The sequence below is a fragment of the Thermobia domestica genome, chromosome 12 (genome assembly GCF_964235325.1).
Source record: "Thermobia domestica chromosome 12, izTheDome1.hap1.1, whole genome shotgun sequence".
NCBI lineage: Eukaryota > Metazoa > Arthropoda > Insecta > Zygentoma > Lepismatidae > Thermobia > Thermobia domestica.
Window position 1 is genome coordinate 229,589,207 of NC_137465.1, and position 17,927 is coordinate 229,607,133.

Genomic DNA, 17,927 nt, shown 5'->3' on the forward strand with positions numbered 1-17,927 from the left:
GCGTGTGGAGGAGCAACCTTCAACAAACACTCGGCCCATAGCACATGACATGGGTGTGGCACACAATACTGTGTAGAAGGTACTACATGAACAGGAATTGCATCCCTTCCATCCACAAAGAGTGCAAACACTGAGTGCAGCTGATTTCGACTCTCGTGTCATATTTTGTGAATGGCTTGTGCAGCGCTGTGTGGTCAATCCTCAGTTTCATGCCTCGGTATTGTTCACAGATGAAGCCTGTTTTACCAGAGACGGTGTGTTTAATGGTCATAATAGTCACGTGTGGGTCACCGAAAACCCTCACGCAACCATTGTACGGAGCCATCCACAAAAATTTTGCAGTGAACATGTGGGCAGGCATCGTTGGTGACTGCTAGATCCCTATTTTCTTCCTCCACGCTTAACTGCACCAGTGTACGGGTTGTTCCTGCAGCGTACCCTTCCAGAACTATTAGAAACTATCCCGCTTGTTGTTCAACAGCAGATATGGTTTCAGAATGACGGAGCGCCAGCCCACTTTCTGCTGTTGCTGGTGCTTATCTCGATGAAACATTCCGAGATAATGATCGAGAGGGTCCTGTTGCATGGCCCGCTCGTTCGCTGGACCTCATCTCACCTGATTTCTTCTTGTGGGGCTACATGTAAAGCATTGTCTACGAAACTCCTGTAGAGAGCGAAGAGGACCTCTTGGCACGCATTCTCGCTGCCAGTTACATCATCCGAACCACTCCAGAGATATCTGCGCGTGTACGACAAAGCTTTCTTCGATACTGGTATGCATGCATCGACGCTAGAGGACGTCATTGCATGCATCGGTGCCCAGGAATCACAGAGCACTATCCTACAGCTCAAAATAAAGCGAAAATGTTATATGATGAAATACCCTCCAGGGCCTCCTTCAGCCACTATGGGGAATTAAAATTTCACTATGTGGCAACGTCGCAGATTAATTTGGGACCATTAGTACGTGGTTTGATTTTAAAGTTTTAAGAGTTGGTAACACTGCTCAGGAGTAGATATAATAGTCTTTTAGCATGGAAGCGGTGGCTAAATGTGTCCTTGAGACATGTTGAAACATGCACCGAGATATCTTTATTCAGTACGGCGTAGCAACCAGTTGAGTGCGGGCGTGTGTGTGTCTTGGTGGATTTTTAAGTGTGCAAAATGGATGAAAAATTGGAACGCGTTTGTGTGAAATCTTGTTTTAAAACTAGGAAATCTACTTCGGAGACTTACGAACTCTTAAAAACAGCTTTTGGAGACAAATGTCTGAGCCGGTCAAATGTGTTTATCTGGTTCCACAGATTCAAAGATGGCCGCGACTCAGTAGAGGATGACCTTCAAGATCAAAAACTAACGAAAACATCGCGAAAGTTGGCGATTTAGTGCGCTCAAACCGTAGACTTACAATTAGAGAGTTGGCTGAAGACCTGAATTTAAGTTCCTATGCGCTTCAGTTAATTTTAACTGATGATTTGAACATACATCGAGTGTCCGCGAAATTCATTCCAAAAGTGTTGTCACATGAGCAGAAACAACAGACTTGAAGTGTCCCAAGAACTGTTTAATCGAGCCGAAATGGACTCAGATTTCTTGAATAGGGTAATAACAGGTGATGAATCATAGGTTTATGGGTAGACCCAGAAACAAAGGCCCAATCTTCTCAGTGGAAGAGCCCAGATTCACCAAGACCAAAGAAAGCGCAACAAAGTCGGTCGAATGTGAAGAAATGTTTTTTTTTTTCGATTCTAAGGGTATCGTACATCATAAATTTGTCCCTATGGAACAGACAGTCAACCAGGAATATTACAAAAGTGTCCTTCAGCGTCTGTGCGAAAATGTACGGTGGAAAGGCCTGCCCTCTGGAAAGAAAAGAATTGGATTCTCCAGCACGACAATGCATCAGCGCATTGTGCATTCTCGATCCAGGAAGTTTTGGCCAAATTCAACATTCCTGTGCTTCCGCAGCCCCCGTATTCCCCAGATTTGGCCCCGGGCAACTTCTATCTCTTTCCTAAATTAAAATTGTCATTGAAAGGGAAGAGATTTGACTCAGGCCGTGTCCAAAAGTGCATAGTGCACACTTCGAGGATGCACACTCGAAGTATATAAATGGAGTGCACCTAAATAATGTACATTTCGTCAAATTTGCTTTTGATCCACACTTGCTTACAGCGCCTCATCATGGTGGAATATGGAACATTGATAACAAAAGAAGGAAGAAATTCGCGTACTAGAAAAAATAAACATGCTTTTTTTTTAATGAACGGTTTTCCAGTTATATTAAATATATCGCACAGATTGACAATATGAGGCAACCATGAAATGACATAAGAGTTTCTTTCATCTATACCAACAGCTTCAACTTTGCAGAACCTGCAAATATTTGTCATTTCGGATCTTTCACGCGCAGATTAACAAGAGTGGAATGTAAAGGATATATATATATATATATTGCGCGAGGGAATATTTATTAATCCCCCGAACGAAGAGTAGCACTGGTGGTTGGAGCGGCGACACTGTTGCGAAGTAGCTTAGAAATTTTGCTTGTTACAGGCAGTGTTCGAAGTGGAGAAAAAGCTGAGCTGGTATGTTTTATTATGATTTTGACTCAACATACCGGCTATTTAAATATTGTCTTTATCACTGAAAAACCAGAGACGGTAAGTCCTCATTACTGAAAAACCAGAGGCGGTATGGCATACCAGTGCATACCGTCTCACTTCGACCACTGGTTACAGGCATACTGATTGGACTATTTCTACCATATTGCGCCAATATTGAAGTTCCTTAGATGTTACTCATTCTTTGTGAATCTATAGCTTTTATCTGTAAATCTTCGAAATAGTGTCTCCATATTCATAATCTATACCAAAAGTTAACACTTTCAAGGATGACAAAGAAAGAAGTTCTAGAGTTGAACAACATGAGGACCAAAATTTACAGGAAAAAGGTATTGTCACTATGAAATACCCACTTATAAGGATCACATAGAAGAACCCTAATTAAAGTAATATGGTAAAAATAACAAAAAATGTAAGATTACTATCTTATAAGCTCGCTTAAATGGAGTTCTGTACATTGTATACACTTCAACATTTGCGTGCACTTCACTACGCTTTCGGCGTCCTACATCTATCTTGAAACACACATGCTGTCTCTCCTACATGCTTCCCACTGCGAAAATGGTTACTCAGTAACGAAACAAATCCCCTCGTTCAAATACAGCCATAAAAAACTACTACTAATCAGGGTTGGCTGGTTTAAACCTTGATTTAAACCAAAATACGAAAAATGTTCGTAAAAGTGTAAGTGTTCCTAAAATCTTGATGAACACACATTTGTGGGTTATCGCGTGTCACTCCCGCATATTATTCGTATTATATTCAGACCTAAATTCCCCATTCGTTACTCAAAGAGATTAGGCTATACTACAAACGCCACACACACACACACACACATATATATATATATGAGTTTATGAATGTTTCTTTTGGGATTTTTTTTTTTTTTAGTTTATTGTTACGCAATTGCAATCAAAGAAAAATTCTAAATATTGTTTCGCCTTAATAATGTTTACTATTGATAAAATACATCGAAATACCGCACTTTGGGGGGGGGGATCACACAAACCCCACGAGAGAAATCAGAAGTATCTTTGGTATGTATTTATGTATAAATGGGTCAGAGCAAAAGTGGACTCAAGTAATTCTTATTCACTTTATTCACTTTTCTTACTGATGCAAATTAAGTCGTCGTATTTTTTTTTTTTTTTAACTTGGACTAATAAAAGTTGTAGTGAACTAACTTGGATTTAATTAATCCTTCTGTATCCTGCAATATTTTGAAATTGTCCATATGTAATTCTGTATAATGGTTTCACTTGTGCAACTGTTTATCTTTTTGTCCTTCTCAAATGACTCTTGATAATTTGACAATTATATTAAAAGTATGTAAAGATCAGTATAACGTATCAGGAGTCCTTCGTGAGTGAGTCGGCAGACGTATCGCATTTGTGGCCAATTAGTCCCGATTTTGAGTTCAAATGGAGGACAATTTGTTTCGGATGTAAGTCGAGAAACGGTTTGGACTCCGCTTTAAGCTTATGTGACCCCTTCCAGCATAACCCGGTTGTTGCATAATAACACCAAATTGAAATAAACTTATTTCTGTCCATATGTGATACAAATGCATCGAGCAAATTATTTAAACCAAAAGAAAGCTGTTTAAACAAACAAAAAAAGAGGTTTAAACCCAAAAAACCGTTTTTTTTCAATAAAAACCATGTTTTTTGCCAACCCTGCTACTATTAGAATTTTATGAAAAAATACAGTATGCTATGTAATGGCTCTCATTATTGATCTATACGAAAGGAATTACTTATGCACAAACGTTTCATAGTGGGTACAGTAATGGGATTATATGAACTAAGAGGAAAGCAAGTCTTTACTTTGGCCACTTAATTCAATGAATCGTTCAATGAACCGATTCGTAACGAAGACAGAAAAGAACGTGTCCCGCGAGGCTCTAATCGCCTTCACTCGCTGACGCTCGCTCGGGAATACTATGTGAATTAAATATTAAAGTTTGGTACAGAAAGAAACCAACCTAGCTACTAACTTACATATATGCGGTAACACGCAAGTTCTCAAAACCGGAACCGAAATATCAAACCACTGAATCGAAGCATTAAAAAAAATAAAAAAAGAAAGAAAAAGAAAAAAGAAATAGCCAAAGTAAAGACTTACCAAGAGAAATATGTGAAATATTTGATAAATGTGGAGAAAGAAATTCTTGATCTGTATTTCACTTTCGGGCAGCTGTCAAAAATGCAACATGTACGGCAGTTGGCATATTACAGTCCCTCTCAAGTGCAAGGATGTAGGGTAGCTTTGAAAGGAATTTGTTTAGAATCAAAACTAGAAACTTACGCCTATCTACCTACGAATTAACATTTGCAGCTTCAGCTGTAGTTGGAATCGGTGTGTTCATCCAGCAGGCGTCTACCTTGAAGGAGATCCATCACAATAGCCTGTTAAGTACTACCATTTTTAAATGACAAGCCGTCTTAAAACTTTCCAATCACACCTCGTATTACTATACGAATCCATCAAGCAGTTGCATCGATTGTTACGATAATAAGTGGCGCTAATGTCAACGCCTATTGACTTTAATTGTCATTTGGCAAGAATCGATTTAATTATTTGATGGATTGATAGTTCAACTCTATGTTACTTTAACCGCGACGTCGCAGCATAATGCAATTCACGTCTCCAGAGGAGGACCCAGAAGGTCAGGGGTGTAGCCACGAGGGGGGGGCATCGGGGCCAGGGCCCCCCAAATGACCAGCTTTTAAAACATCATCGTAAGATTATCTCACTTCAGGCATTTAAAAATAAACTTTACATATAATTAATACTAATTTATGGTAAAATAGTATGGAAAAATACTATTTTACCATACCGATTGAAAAATAGTATGGCATATCTTCCTTATACCGATCGGAAAATAGTATGGTATACTTTTTTTGTGACAGCAGAGTACACAATTTACTGTGATTCATATCTGACACTTTGAAGACAAACGTTTTAACAAGGTACTATAAATGTAAAGATAATTAAGAAAGTTCTGTAGCGTTTTCAGCCACCACCTTCAAACATCAATATGTCACCTAAGACGACCTCCCCATAATCCCCATCAGCATCGACGACCTTCTGCCAACGTTCTGGAAGGCCATGCATTCCATCGCCATAGAATTTAGTGGGCCGTGAAGCGAAGAAGGTATCAAGTGGATTTTGCACCTCTACTAGGGATTTGAACTGGCATCTTCTAAGGTGATTGTCCAAGGACTGGAGCAGATGGTAATCGGACGGGCCATATGTAGGGAGTATGACGGATGCAAGTGTTTCCCATCCAAAGCGTAGAATGGTGTCCCGGGTCATCCTAGTCACGTGAGGCTTAGCGTTGTCCTGTAAAAAGAGGACCCCTTTGCAATTCAGAAGTGCTGGCTCCAGAGTTTTGTGTTTTTCATGCACACGGCTCAACTGCTGAAAGTACACAGCTGCATTGATGCTCTGACCAGCTGGTAGCGGTTCCAAATTCACGATGCCGCGAGCAGTCCACCAAACACTCAGGAGAAGCTTCTTCTGGTACAGTGCTGGTTGCGGCTGTTTTGGAAACTGTTCGTGGGATACTAACCAATGATGACGGGGCCGTGGAGCTTTGTATAGGAGATACTTTTTATCACATGTCAACACCCTGTCCAGAAATGGCTCCTTCCTCAGACGAGACAGCAAAGAAACACAGGTGTCTGCTCGCGTTGCCTTCTGGCCCGGAGTCAAATCATGTGGGACCAATCGACCCAACTTATAGTGCTTCCCAAGTTGATGGAGGTGCTGTCGAATGGTTTCTCCACTCTCACTAAATCGTAGTCTAGTTCTAAACATGTCTGGCCACTGTTCACCTAAACTGCTGCCTCAAGATCTTCATTTTGTATGTGTGTTGATCGTCCGGCATGTGGTGCGTCTTCGAGTGTTTCGTCACCGTTCTTAAACTCGTTAAATCACCGCTGCACTGTCCACGTAGTCAGGACACCCTCATCAAAGGCCTGGCATATTTTTCGCCTCGCTGCAGCGGCGTTTGACTCCAGTTTGAAGTCGTAGAGTACACACGCTCTTATTACGCTCTGTGGAAGTCCCATGTTCACTCTTCCTTACGCAAGTTCACAGTGTAACTGAACTGCCACAACCAGGTAATATGTTGGATATACCCATACCAACAACTGACCTTCGCCTTATCTTCATTCACATTCAACCCACGGTGTGAGGGGCCATGTTTGGTGCATGGGAATAGTACGAAGCTCTTCATCCAGATTGCATCGATCCTGTTGTGCAAGCTGGTGCCGGCAGTGTGCTTGTCTGGGGGAGCGTTTGGATGGAATGGTGTGGGTCCGTTAATTACTCTAAAACGGCACAGAACTGGCGAGGAGTATCTGGAACATCTGCAGGATGTTGTCAAGCCCTTAATGGAGGACTGGTTTCCGGATGGCGATGGGATCTACCAGGACGACAACGCGACATCACATCGGTCTAACTAAGGCTGTTCAACAGTGGTTCACGGACAATAGTGTGCTGTTTGGACATCTGGATTGGCCTGCAAAAAGCCCGATTGAAAACTTGTGGGGCGAGTTCGAAACCCAGATACGTCTTCTTGACCGGGTACCCAAGAATTTGACGGAACTGGACGCAGCACTTCATCAAGCATGGAGCAATATCTCTCTCGACAAATGCCATACACTCATTGAATCACTTCTACGACGTGAGAGAGCTGTATTCCATGCTAAGGGTGGAAGTACTAAGTATTAACATGAGACAAGTCATTTGGCCAGGGAGTTTATTATACAGGGTGGCCCAAAAGTAGGTATACACCCCCGCATTGATTAAGTATAACATTCTAGTTTATGTATTTATTTGCTTCGACTGTTCCGGACTTAAATTATAAGTAAATAGACGTTACGAACAAATAATTAAGAAACTAGGTCTACCTGTTTGATAATAAATTACAGTGAGCTGATCGGTACGGGACTGCATACCTACTTTTGGGCAACTTTGTATATATTATATATATATATTACAAACAAATTTAAGAAGTACTATGAATTTTTATTGGGGTAACTAGTGATAAACATGTGAAATTATTTACAAAAATGCATGAACATTTTGTAGTTATTTTGTTCAATAAAACCTTGAAAAATATATAAATTCAAAAGTAATGTTTAAAAGTAATCTCTACAAACCGAAATTATAAAGCAGTAGTCATACGTAATACATTAGAAATTTTACAGATGCCTGATTAAGTATAAACACAATCGATTAAAAACTGCTTTAAATAATCTGCTGCAAAAGTACTATTGAACACGCATCATTCAAACAAAATAACTTCAGTGTATTCTAACTCTCTCACCTATTACCATTTCCCACCAACTATTAATAAATATATCAACAAGATTATTTGTAACCATAACTATTTATGTTACGTAGAAAGAGACGTTTCGAATCTTCTTCATTTTCAGATTAACAAATGAGGAACGACTGAATATTTTGCATCGAATTTTGTTTCTTGTTTCTACGGACTTTTATGAATCATGATTTTATCAACTTCACAGTGACCGAAGTTATTAAAAGTGTTGACGAATTTTTCAAGACGCTTTTATGCTGAGGTTTTAGGGTCTTAATTCTTAAATTTGCTTATTCAAATTATGACTATTCTAACAGGCCTTGTTCCCATATTGTGCTAAAACACAATAACACACTGAGCAAGGCTATGTGATAATGTGTATTAAAAAAAAAAAAAAAAAAAAAAAAAAAGACAAACCACAAGATAGGTGGGAAAGAGCAGAGGTCATAGAAGAACAGGACATTGGTGAGAAAATGGAAAGAAGCCAGGGAAATTATGAAGGCAGGAGACAAGGGGCAGGCAGGAGATGAATTGTAATGCAGGATTCTCGATAAAGAGTGGGAGATGAAAAGGAAGAAAGAACAAATTAATAGGAGGAGGAAGAAAGAAAGAGAACAAATTAATAAGGATAATTAGCGGACAGAATGTATGCAGCAACAAAGTGAACTTTTAGTTGGATACGTGTGCGGCTAACAAGTGAAAGTAAAAAACACAAGCGTCATTTTTTTTTAGTGAAGGGGCGGAGCCTAATTAAAAGCTGATCTCCGGAGAGTATATAAGAGATGACCAACTCCCGAGCAACCAGAAGTAGAAGTGTGATGAAGACACAGTTATTGTGTTGAAACTGTTACGTGATTGTGTTCTTATATATATATTATCATATAGCCTTGCTCAAATTATGAGAATATGCATACATGTAAGCATCACATGACCCCTACTGAACAGGACCTGCGGCGTGATCTTGTAATCAGGCTCTTTTGAAGCTCAAATAATGTAATGAGAAAGGTCTGTTCTGCGCCAGACAATCTTGCAAGATGATCTGCGCTCCACCAAATGCATCAGGTTCAAATCCCGGCACAGCATAAGGGGATAAAGTAAAAGTGAACGTTTCTAATCTAATGGTCAGTCGGCAGCAAAACGCCACATCTATGAACTATGAAGTGAGTGGGGAAAATGACTGTAGTTTATGGTAAATTACCGAGAATCAGTTGTTTGCACAAGATAGAAAACTCTACTGCAACTCATTCATTCACGCCAAAGAAATTTTCAAATGCTTATTCACGCAAAACAAGCTATGCACATTTATTCATTCATTCTGTCAAAGAAAATTATTTAAAGAAATCACTCATTCAGTCAAACAAAATAAATTTGTATTCAAATTCATTTACCCAGTCATACTAAAGAAAGTTCAAATGCATTCATTCACGCTTAACGTATATATAAACTCATCAATCTTCACCAAAGAAAACTATTTAAATTCATTCCATGAGTGACCCCTAAATTTTCAATGTTAAATCAGCATCGTGAGAAATAAGCAATAAAAACGATAAGTCATTAACACATCATTTTAGTATTTAAAAAATAAAAAATAAGAAGTCAAGCCTTGCTTCACACAAAATTTAAGTAAATTTATGACTTCGCATTTTTTATCGTAATTCTTCTGTTAATAACCATATAATACTGAAATATGTATTTTTCTACTTTACATAGGAATAAACTATAAAAAAAATCATATATAAATATAAAAAGAAAGAAAAAAGGTTTTGAACTATGCATTTCCATGCATAAATGAACACTATTATTACTAGTTGAAAGAAATAACCCTGAAGAATATATGCATAAACAATCCAATCAACATGAGGAAAAATCAGAAAGTAATGTTTCCATATTGAAAAGATCTGATCAATTCGAATGACTGTATCTATATGCAATGCCACACAGTTACCCTTACCTTATTAATGTATTTTTCTTTTTCCAAATTGAGTAAACGAAATCATGAAGCTAAATTGTTGACTTGTCATCAAATTTAAGACGAGAGTTGCTCACATTAGAAAATCCGTATTTGGCTGCAAGTTTATTGAGATTCTGTAGTAGACATTAATGATATGCTGCACTGAATATGGAAAAACCGCAATTGAAAACAACCTAAGAAAAAGTGCTCCGTCAACGTACTGATGAGTTAATTCGAGAAGACGAACGAATTGCAATTAACAATGTTGTTTGAACATTGAATGTGTCACTTGGTTTTGTATATGAGATATTTTCTGACTTGAGATACAAAAAACGTTGGTTGTGGTCTTTAGACTGAAAGGACGCTGAGAAATGAATGATGAAAATGAAACAAAAGGTGAAATAACAACACGTATATCCTGAGCGGAATTCAAACTCGCGACAGACAGGTTTTGCAATGCCTCAGATTACCTGCCACGAACTAAAGTTGTTCAACGTGGATTTCAACGCAAATAATAGATGGAAGATTGGAGGCGGCGCTTCAAGAGCTCCTGGATGCATCTGAAACTGAATGGCAGGCATCCTTCAAAAATATCATTGGGCGGAACGTGGATAAGTGTACCTTCCGGATTTAGATTTCTGGGCTTTCGGCATCTATGGCCATTTAGCACGTCACGTCTGAGGAATGACGTCCCTCGGCAAGCACACTGTCGGGGAAAAGGGAAGGAAGGAAGTGGCATGTAACCTATAAGTTTAGCACCACCCCAGCATTTGCCTGGTGAGAATGAGGAAAACCTCATTCAGGGTGGCTGGCATGAAAAGGCGTTTTACACCGTTTCGATCGAGTGCCCCCATCGGGAATCGAACCCGGGACCACACGCACCGAAGGCGAGAGCGTTAGCGACTACGCTACGCGGGGCCACGTGTACGACCCACGAACAAGTTTCAATCCAAGATATCACGCTACTGGATTCTCCACATCCCAAAAATCAATCAACACAGAAATACTCTGTGAATAGGCGTCAAGTATTCTATACGTCATTATTCGATTACCAATTTGGGAGTTCTCATCCATCTTACAGCTCTGATCTGATCCTTTCTAATTTCCATCTGTTTATGCATATGATAGACAGCCTAGTGCTAGTTAATTAACCACCTGGAAAAGGTGAAATCAGTTGTGCAATCATGGGTACAAAACTTCCAGAACTTTCCAAACTTGCATTATACTATTACGTGTGTTGAAAGTAATTGAGTGTTTAACAGTATAAAAGATTTAGGTAATAATCTGTGTTACAATTTATTCCTTACTGTCAACGAAGGAGACATTACTTTTTGATTTCTCCTCGTGCAATACTGATAGCAACGACTAGACAGTAGTAACCAAGTTCCTTTTATCAGATATTTGATTCACTCCAGTAATTTGCTGATTAACATCTGACATACTGTAGGTGCTGATCAAATTAACTTAACGAGCACTCTCTTTACTTGTTTAACCTGAAAATTTCTAGACTATTCGAAACGTCACTACATTCTATCATCATCACAAACACAACTCCTGGTTATATAACCCATAAAGAACATATGGTCAATCTCAATCGTTTAAAGTTATACTTTTGTTGCAGCTGTATTATGTTCGTCAATTTGACAATTCATGAATACTGAAAATACATATTTTTCTAATATATTAATATGACAAAATACTGGTAAAACAAGATTTTACGAAAATACACTTTCGAGAAAAAATATACTTCATACGTCAACAGTTTACAAAATCAGATTGTCAATAGATTTATAGTTGTATTTATTTATAACAACGGTAATTTTACAAAGGCACCCTCATCCATAACAACATTACTAATCAACTGGCAAACAACTTCATGGAATAAGGCATTACTATAATCACATATTTGTTCATTACATTGTAATCAATTATTAAAAAATTAATTTTTGTATGACGGATAAGCAGACAATAGAAAATACATATTATCTTAACAAGTACATTTAAAGCACTGGCATTAAATTTAACATTGAATGGATTTGCTTTGAGTGTACTACTAAGTTAGGATTAATAGTATAGTATTGCTCAATACAAAAAAGCCTACGTTCTTTCAAATGCCTGATGCTTAACATTTGAATGGTGTATTGTAAGTTTCTAAATATAAAGCTCTTCTCTACATGTCCTTTTACCAGTAACTTAGGAACGAATGAATCAATTTTAATATAGTTTTCTAGATTGAACGTTAGTCCAAGAAACTCAGAAGAAATAGAATTCAAATGAATTGGGTATCACACATTATAATTGAGAATCTCAGACAGACACATGGTAATTATACAAATTCTAATAGCTTGTGTAGAAGTATTATTATAAAATATTCCTAATAGTTTTCAATTATTTCTTTAAAAATGCATTTTTTTCTATAACATAAAATACGGAAAATAATACTATTTTTAAAATATAAGTACACCTTTATATATATGTTTTAAAAAAGATAAATTTGCTTTCCGAGGAACAAAAGCAAAGTGGTATATGGAATATTCTGACCAGGTCTCCACTTGAAAAAAAGTTTAGAAACGCTGATATAGAGTATGTATAAGTTGCCAGAATCTAGTATCAAACTGATTAATACATTCCCAAATTATTGGCAAAAGAGCGTCAAGGTATAGTTCAGTTGCATTACATTTTAGCTTTTTTTTTTTTTCTTTCTTTCTTTCTTTCTTTCTTTCTTTTCAGCAACGAGGTTATCTAGTCGTATCATAGGTTCTGAGTCAAAGTTTGACTAGATGGCGTAAAGTCAGTATTAAAAATTAGACAATACAGTTGACTGCTTTGGCTCCGATACTATTTGTCTTCATTACAAACTGTATCCAAATAATAACAGGCACTATATGAAAAACAATTGACTAAAAGTACTGTGTCACATGACGAACATCGAATGGAGCATTTACGGAAATTACATTTTAAAAAGCTGTCGCATTACCCTTCCAAAATTATCGAACCCTGAGGATGCTGACTGTTTCGAAACATTCAGATACATTAAGACGGATGCCGTAGGGCAAGTCGTTTACGCAGTGTACATACACAAAATTCCTTATACAGGTCCGTAATGACACGACAGATACGTTGGCTTACAGGAGCAGAAATCATTTCCTCACTTCATAATTAGAACGGACTACGCGGCTGAGAACATTTTCACAATAAAACTAACTTTTAACCGCCAATATATGTATGCACTAATCTTTCGAAGGCTTCGTGAAAAAGCCAATGATTTAGTGGGCCCATGGAGAATAAGTGACGGTACTACTTAGCTGTGATTTTGTCAACAAGAGTGGACATTTCTGCAAATGTATCGAAACAATCGTCCACCGCCTCACAAACACAGTGTTCAACGGATAAGTAAGGGAGCGTACCTCAAACATATACAGTCGATATTTTCTTTTACCCAGCGGCCATATTGTTTGAACTTTCGTTGTCACCGGAAGTGACGGAATTACTTGACACATCCTGATCGAACAATAGAGCTTCCAGAACCTAAAACCAGTCGACTAAAGATTATGATCAGTACTTGAAGGGAATGGTTTGTACGAAACTGGCATTCCAAACATCGGCAGCTGAAGCACTCATTTATTGAAGCAGTGTGTTTCTCGCAGGAGATAATGCGTGTTAACAGTGATTTCGCGACTTATGAAAAGTGACAAATGTTCACATAACCTTTCAGACATGTCTCAACTAAGTCTCTCAAGTTATGATAGGACTAAGCATATGGAACGTACACCTACAATTCCACATGGCATCCGAATCACATGAGTTTCCACCAGAGAACAAATCAAAAATGACTGTTTAGCCACGATGAAGTCTATATAGGATCAACGGTGAGGTATGGGCTGTTGCTGGTAATTGTTATACAGGTATACATGGAAACAACTTCCGATACAGACCTCATCGCTGGTCTAGTGGCTACACCAGGCTTTGGAGTACTTGATCCCGGGTTTGACTCCCAGTGAGACATCACCGATTGCACTACAGAAGCTTCAGGTTCCACTTTTAAAGTATGGATCTCGTCCTAGTAACCCCGCTGCTGACAAAGCACATAAATACCAATCTATCAATTTTACAGATGCAGCAAAACACCATGAGAAACAACTACGCGTAAAAATATGTTTAGCTTCAACAAAATTAAGGCTGAAGCTGAATATGCCATGTTTTCCTCGTAATATGAACCCACAGAAGTGTATTAATGATTTAAAATTACTGCAAAGAATATTTTGTGAAGAAGTTGTCACAAGCATGTAATACATCATCAACAAATATAACAATTCCACATAAATGATATACATGTACAATGCAAGTCTAATTGCGATTTTATTTCGTTTGTTTCCATACTAATACATTACTTGATTTAGATATTAAGAAATAATCATAAAAAAAAAGTAAACAAAATAAAAATAAATAAATAAAAAAAAAAACGGTAAAACGCGAATTTCGAACAACAGTATATTAGGTTTCTCAACTGCTGTATCACAGCTTCGGAAATAATTTACCAGGTCCCAAAAATAATTCCCTTTAAGTAAATACTTTACTACCTACCTTTATAGATTTATTTTTATATTCCTGCCTTCGAGCACTAAGCAATTTATACGATAACGACATACTGCAAATTTAAATGGAAATAACACTACAGTAACAACATTTCATATTAATTTTTAATCAGAATTTCTAAATATGTACTTTTAGTATAAAACTAATACATTGAACTAGTGCATAATAACATTAAGTTTTTTTTTTTACTCGGTTACACAACTGAAGAAACTTACCAAGTTTGAGAAGTATTGCTGTATGAATTAAAAGGAAAGGAATCCGTATTTTAAAAGATGTCCGTATTACAGATATGAATATCCGCAACGAACTGAATATTATGGGTATCTAAATGTATTTTCTTTCTCAACTTTTGAATATTGCTTACTATATACACAAGTTATTATTATTCGTTTCTTAATGAAGGTACTTACATAGTATTACCTACGAAAACTTAAAAATGTTTTGTACCGGTGTGTCCAAGAAGTTTGTATGAATTTCATCAGATATGTCTGTGAAAGCTACGTGAACTGTCAACGGGTTTGAAACCGTACCTATTAAAATTATAGTTTCTTTAAAACAAGGATTTTCCAACATAATTACTACGTGTACAGTGCTTAAACCCGGCTGAGATTGTGTTGGAGAACAAATCTGAAAGGGAGGATGAGAATAAAAGTTATACTAGAGCAAAGGAAAGGGGAGAAAATAAGGCATTAACCAAAATAACCCACAGTGCAGAATTCGAATTTCAAAATGTACGTACCGCTTTATGGTCAAGAGGCTAATACGCGTGTTTTTCATTAACATGATTTAATAAAGTTTCTTGCTATATTTGTTCTATATTACCTACACAATTTATCCGATACAATCATACTGACTAATTTTCAACCTTCGATATCCTCCGGAAATGAAATGAAAAATTTTACAGTAAAATGGGATAAACACCTGTTTACCATAACATTCAGGGGGTGAAGACGAGCGAATAGTTAGCACGATATTGAATGCTTTTACAAACTTTTTTTTTTTTTTTTTTTTTTTTTTTTTCAATTACAGGGATATTGTGTAAGTTGTTGCTTCTGTTTACAATTTTTGACTTACTCGCCTAACAAAAAATTCAACAGTGCACTAGTGACAACAACGTGCTTAATTTTTCTTGCTTCAAAACAGACACAACCTTTCCACAAACTGCCAGAAAGAGAGGTTAATATGGTGTAGCAGAATACTTAAAAGTTACTGAATGCAAGTTTGGTATTAGTATCTTTTTGTTTTAACCTAACCAGAGAAATTCATACAAATTTCTAGGACAACCCAACGTCTTTCTGTTCAGTACACATTGGATGACGATCATTTCATAAATTTATTTTCGGTTTCTTTGATACCTTGTTAAAAAAAAAATGATATTTTTTAGAAGTAAAATCAGTTTTTGCACACAAACAGGAGTGGTAAATGTAAGAATAATTATACATTTGACTAAACCAGTTTTTTCTTTTACTCTACTCACTCAAATAATTTGTACGTATATCGAAATAAACTTATTTCGAGATCTCAAAAGAAGCAATATCTGTATAATCTCTACCCCATTGTACATTAAAATTATCCATGATCATTACCTAAAGCAGTATTAGCAGCTTCCTATGTACAGGTAGTGAGTGATATCAGAGAAAATACCTGAATTTGTTTCTAGAACAGTACAAAAGTCATATTTCATACTGAATGGCAGTAATGTAATTTCCCATGTCTCAAATTTACTTTTCCAAAAATATTTGCATGTATTTACAACGGTGTTTGTATTTTCTTACTTGTGCAAAGTTTGTACCATTCATGCACAAAACAATTGTGCTCAAAATTAGAAAAAAAAATAACACGATACACAACGTGATTTCTACCACTGTTTCCTCGTAAAAGAATTTTAAAAATACTGACCTAATTGTGTACACTAATTACACAAATTTAAAAGTAAAACGAATATATAAAAAATGATGTTGCTGGTATTACTTTGTTGCTAAACGATTTTTTAAAAAAATCATAAATTAAATCATAATAAAAGTATTTTTAAAATCAATCTTTGTCCTTTAAAAACATATATATATAATAAAAGTTAAAAAACCAATTACATTACACTACACCAATTTCTTTGGCTTTTCGTGTCATTAAGATCTTCTTCCTTGCTTTCATAACCTGATTCAATATTCTCCTGGCTTTCATCTGAAAATCCTGAGGTGTCCTCTCCGTTTGATAAAGACAACTCATTCGCAACTACTCTGCTGGTTGACAAAGTAGCTTGCTTCTTAACTTTCGTCTGAGAATATTCTGTTCGTCGACCGCCTCGCATTTCTCTCCATTGGTTCCCAGTAGTGTTTGTAGTTACTTGTTCCTCTTCTAGGTCTCTTTCATCCACTGAGCTGTCACTCTGTGAAGCCTCCGTATCGGAGCGTGAACTACTCGGGCCTGGTAAACTGTCCGAGTGCTTTGATTCGTCATCCCTCGTGCTGCTCAGCAAGGAATTCATGTTTCTCTTCATCCCTAATATCAGCTGTGACCTCGGCGAGTCATAACCAGACAGGTGCGAATCATTAGGGGATCCTGTAAATCAAATAGTAAAACAATGCTTAATTACTGTACATCCTTAAGACTTTTACTTACCACTAACTAGCAAGCTACATAGTTAAGGAATCCGCAGGTATGACGAAACAGAAACAAAATCCTGCCACTGTACCCTTCCCATACTACTCCATTTCTGTCAGGGCTGTTGTTCCTCAGAACTTCCCTTGCATTATCTTCCTGTATCATCCTGGCCTACCCAAGAATCATTTTTTCAGTAACTTTCCAAACTATCCCATGTATTCCTGTAAGTCACGTGCCCTACCTAACTTAAATGATTTTAACCACTTGCAATATTTTCGGTGATATAAGATGTAACACACACACACAAAAAAGTATTGATTGTATTCCTTATAATAAACGGAACGTTTCAGTACGGCACGCTAATTTCTAATAGCAAACAGTCACGCTAATGGACGTCCTATGTGCGCTATTACTTGCCTACCTGACGCTACCTGCGGGACTGTTACGTATAGCAAAGAGCTTGAATAAATTGCATAAAAAAATATGGTATGGAGTGTCGATGTTCTTTCCTCGGTTGGTGAATAAACTCAAACTTAAAAAAGAGCTTTTAATTATGAATGATTAATGTACAGCAGGCCGAAGGCTTGGACGCCAACAATTAGTATTTCATAAATAGAAGCAGCTACAGTGAATTGGTTAGTGTCGTGTTGAAGCACCATCCCCCTTCCGTCTACGTCAAGTTTGAATTTGCCCAGTCTTGGCAGTTTTGAGTGAGACATCATTTACTACACACGTCTAACCATACTGTACCGAAAAAAGGCTAGTCTGAAAGTGAAACGAAGTATTCACTTTCAGATATCCGCGATTTTTTTTTTAACCCTGC

At 37.2% G+C, this 17,927-nt stretch overlaps 1 protein-coding gene and 1 long non-coding RNA gene across 5 annotated transcripts in view; both read right to left on the minus strand.

The window, feature by feature from the left end:
* The window catches only part of LOC145667102 (uncharacterized), a 28,172-nt gene extending 23,027 nt beyond the window's left edge, over positions 1 to 5,145 (minus strand). Inside the window, exon 1 of one of the 3 annotated variants that reach the window (XR_014127866.1) lies at positions 4,946 to 5,145. This is a non-coding gene — a long non-coding RNA (uncharacterized LOC145667102). Of the gene's footprint in view, positions 1 to 3,046; positions 3,381 to 4,931 lie in introns of those variants that run through there. The other 2 variants (XR_014127867.1, XR_014127868.1) reach the window with 2 other exon arrangements.
* Positions 5,146 to 8,337: 3,192 nt separating this feature from the next.
* LOC145667103 (uncharacterized) overlaps positions 8,338 to 17,927 on the minus strand; it is a 35,309-nt gene continuing 25,719 nt past the window's right edge. For both annotated transcript variants that reach the window (XM_081734837.1, XM_081734839.1), the window contains exon 5: positions 8,338 to 17,062. In XM_081734837.1, coding sequence (XP_081590963.1) covers positions 16,590 to 17,062 — 473 coding nt within the window. In that variant the 3' untranslated portion in view covers positions 8,338 to 16,589. The remainder of the gene's footprint in view (positions 17,063 to 17,927) is intronic.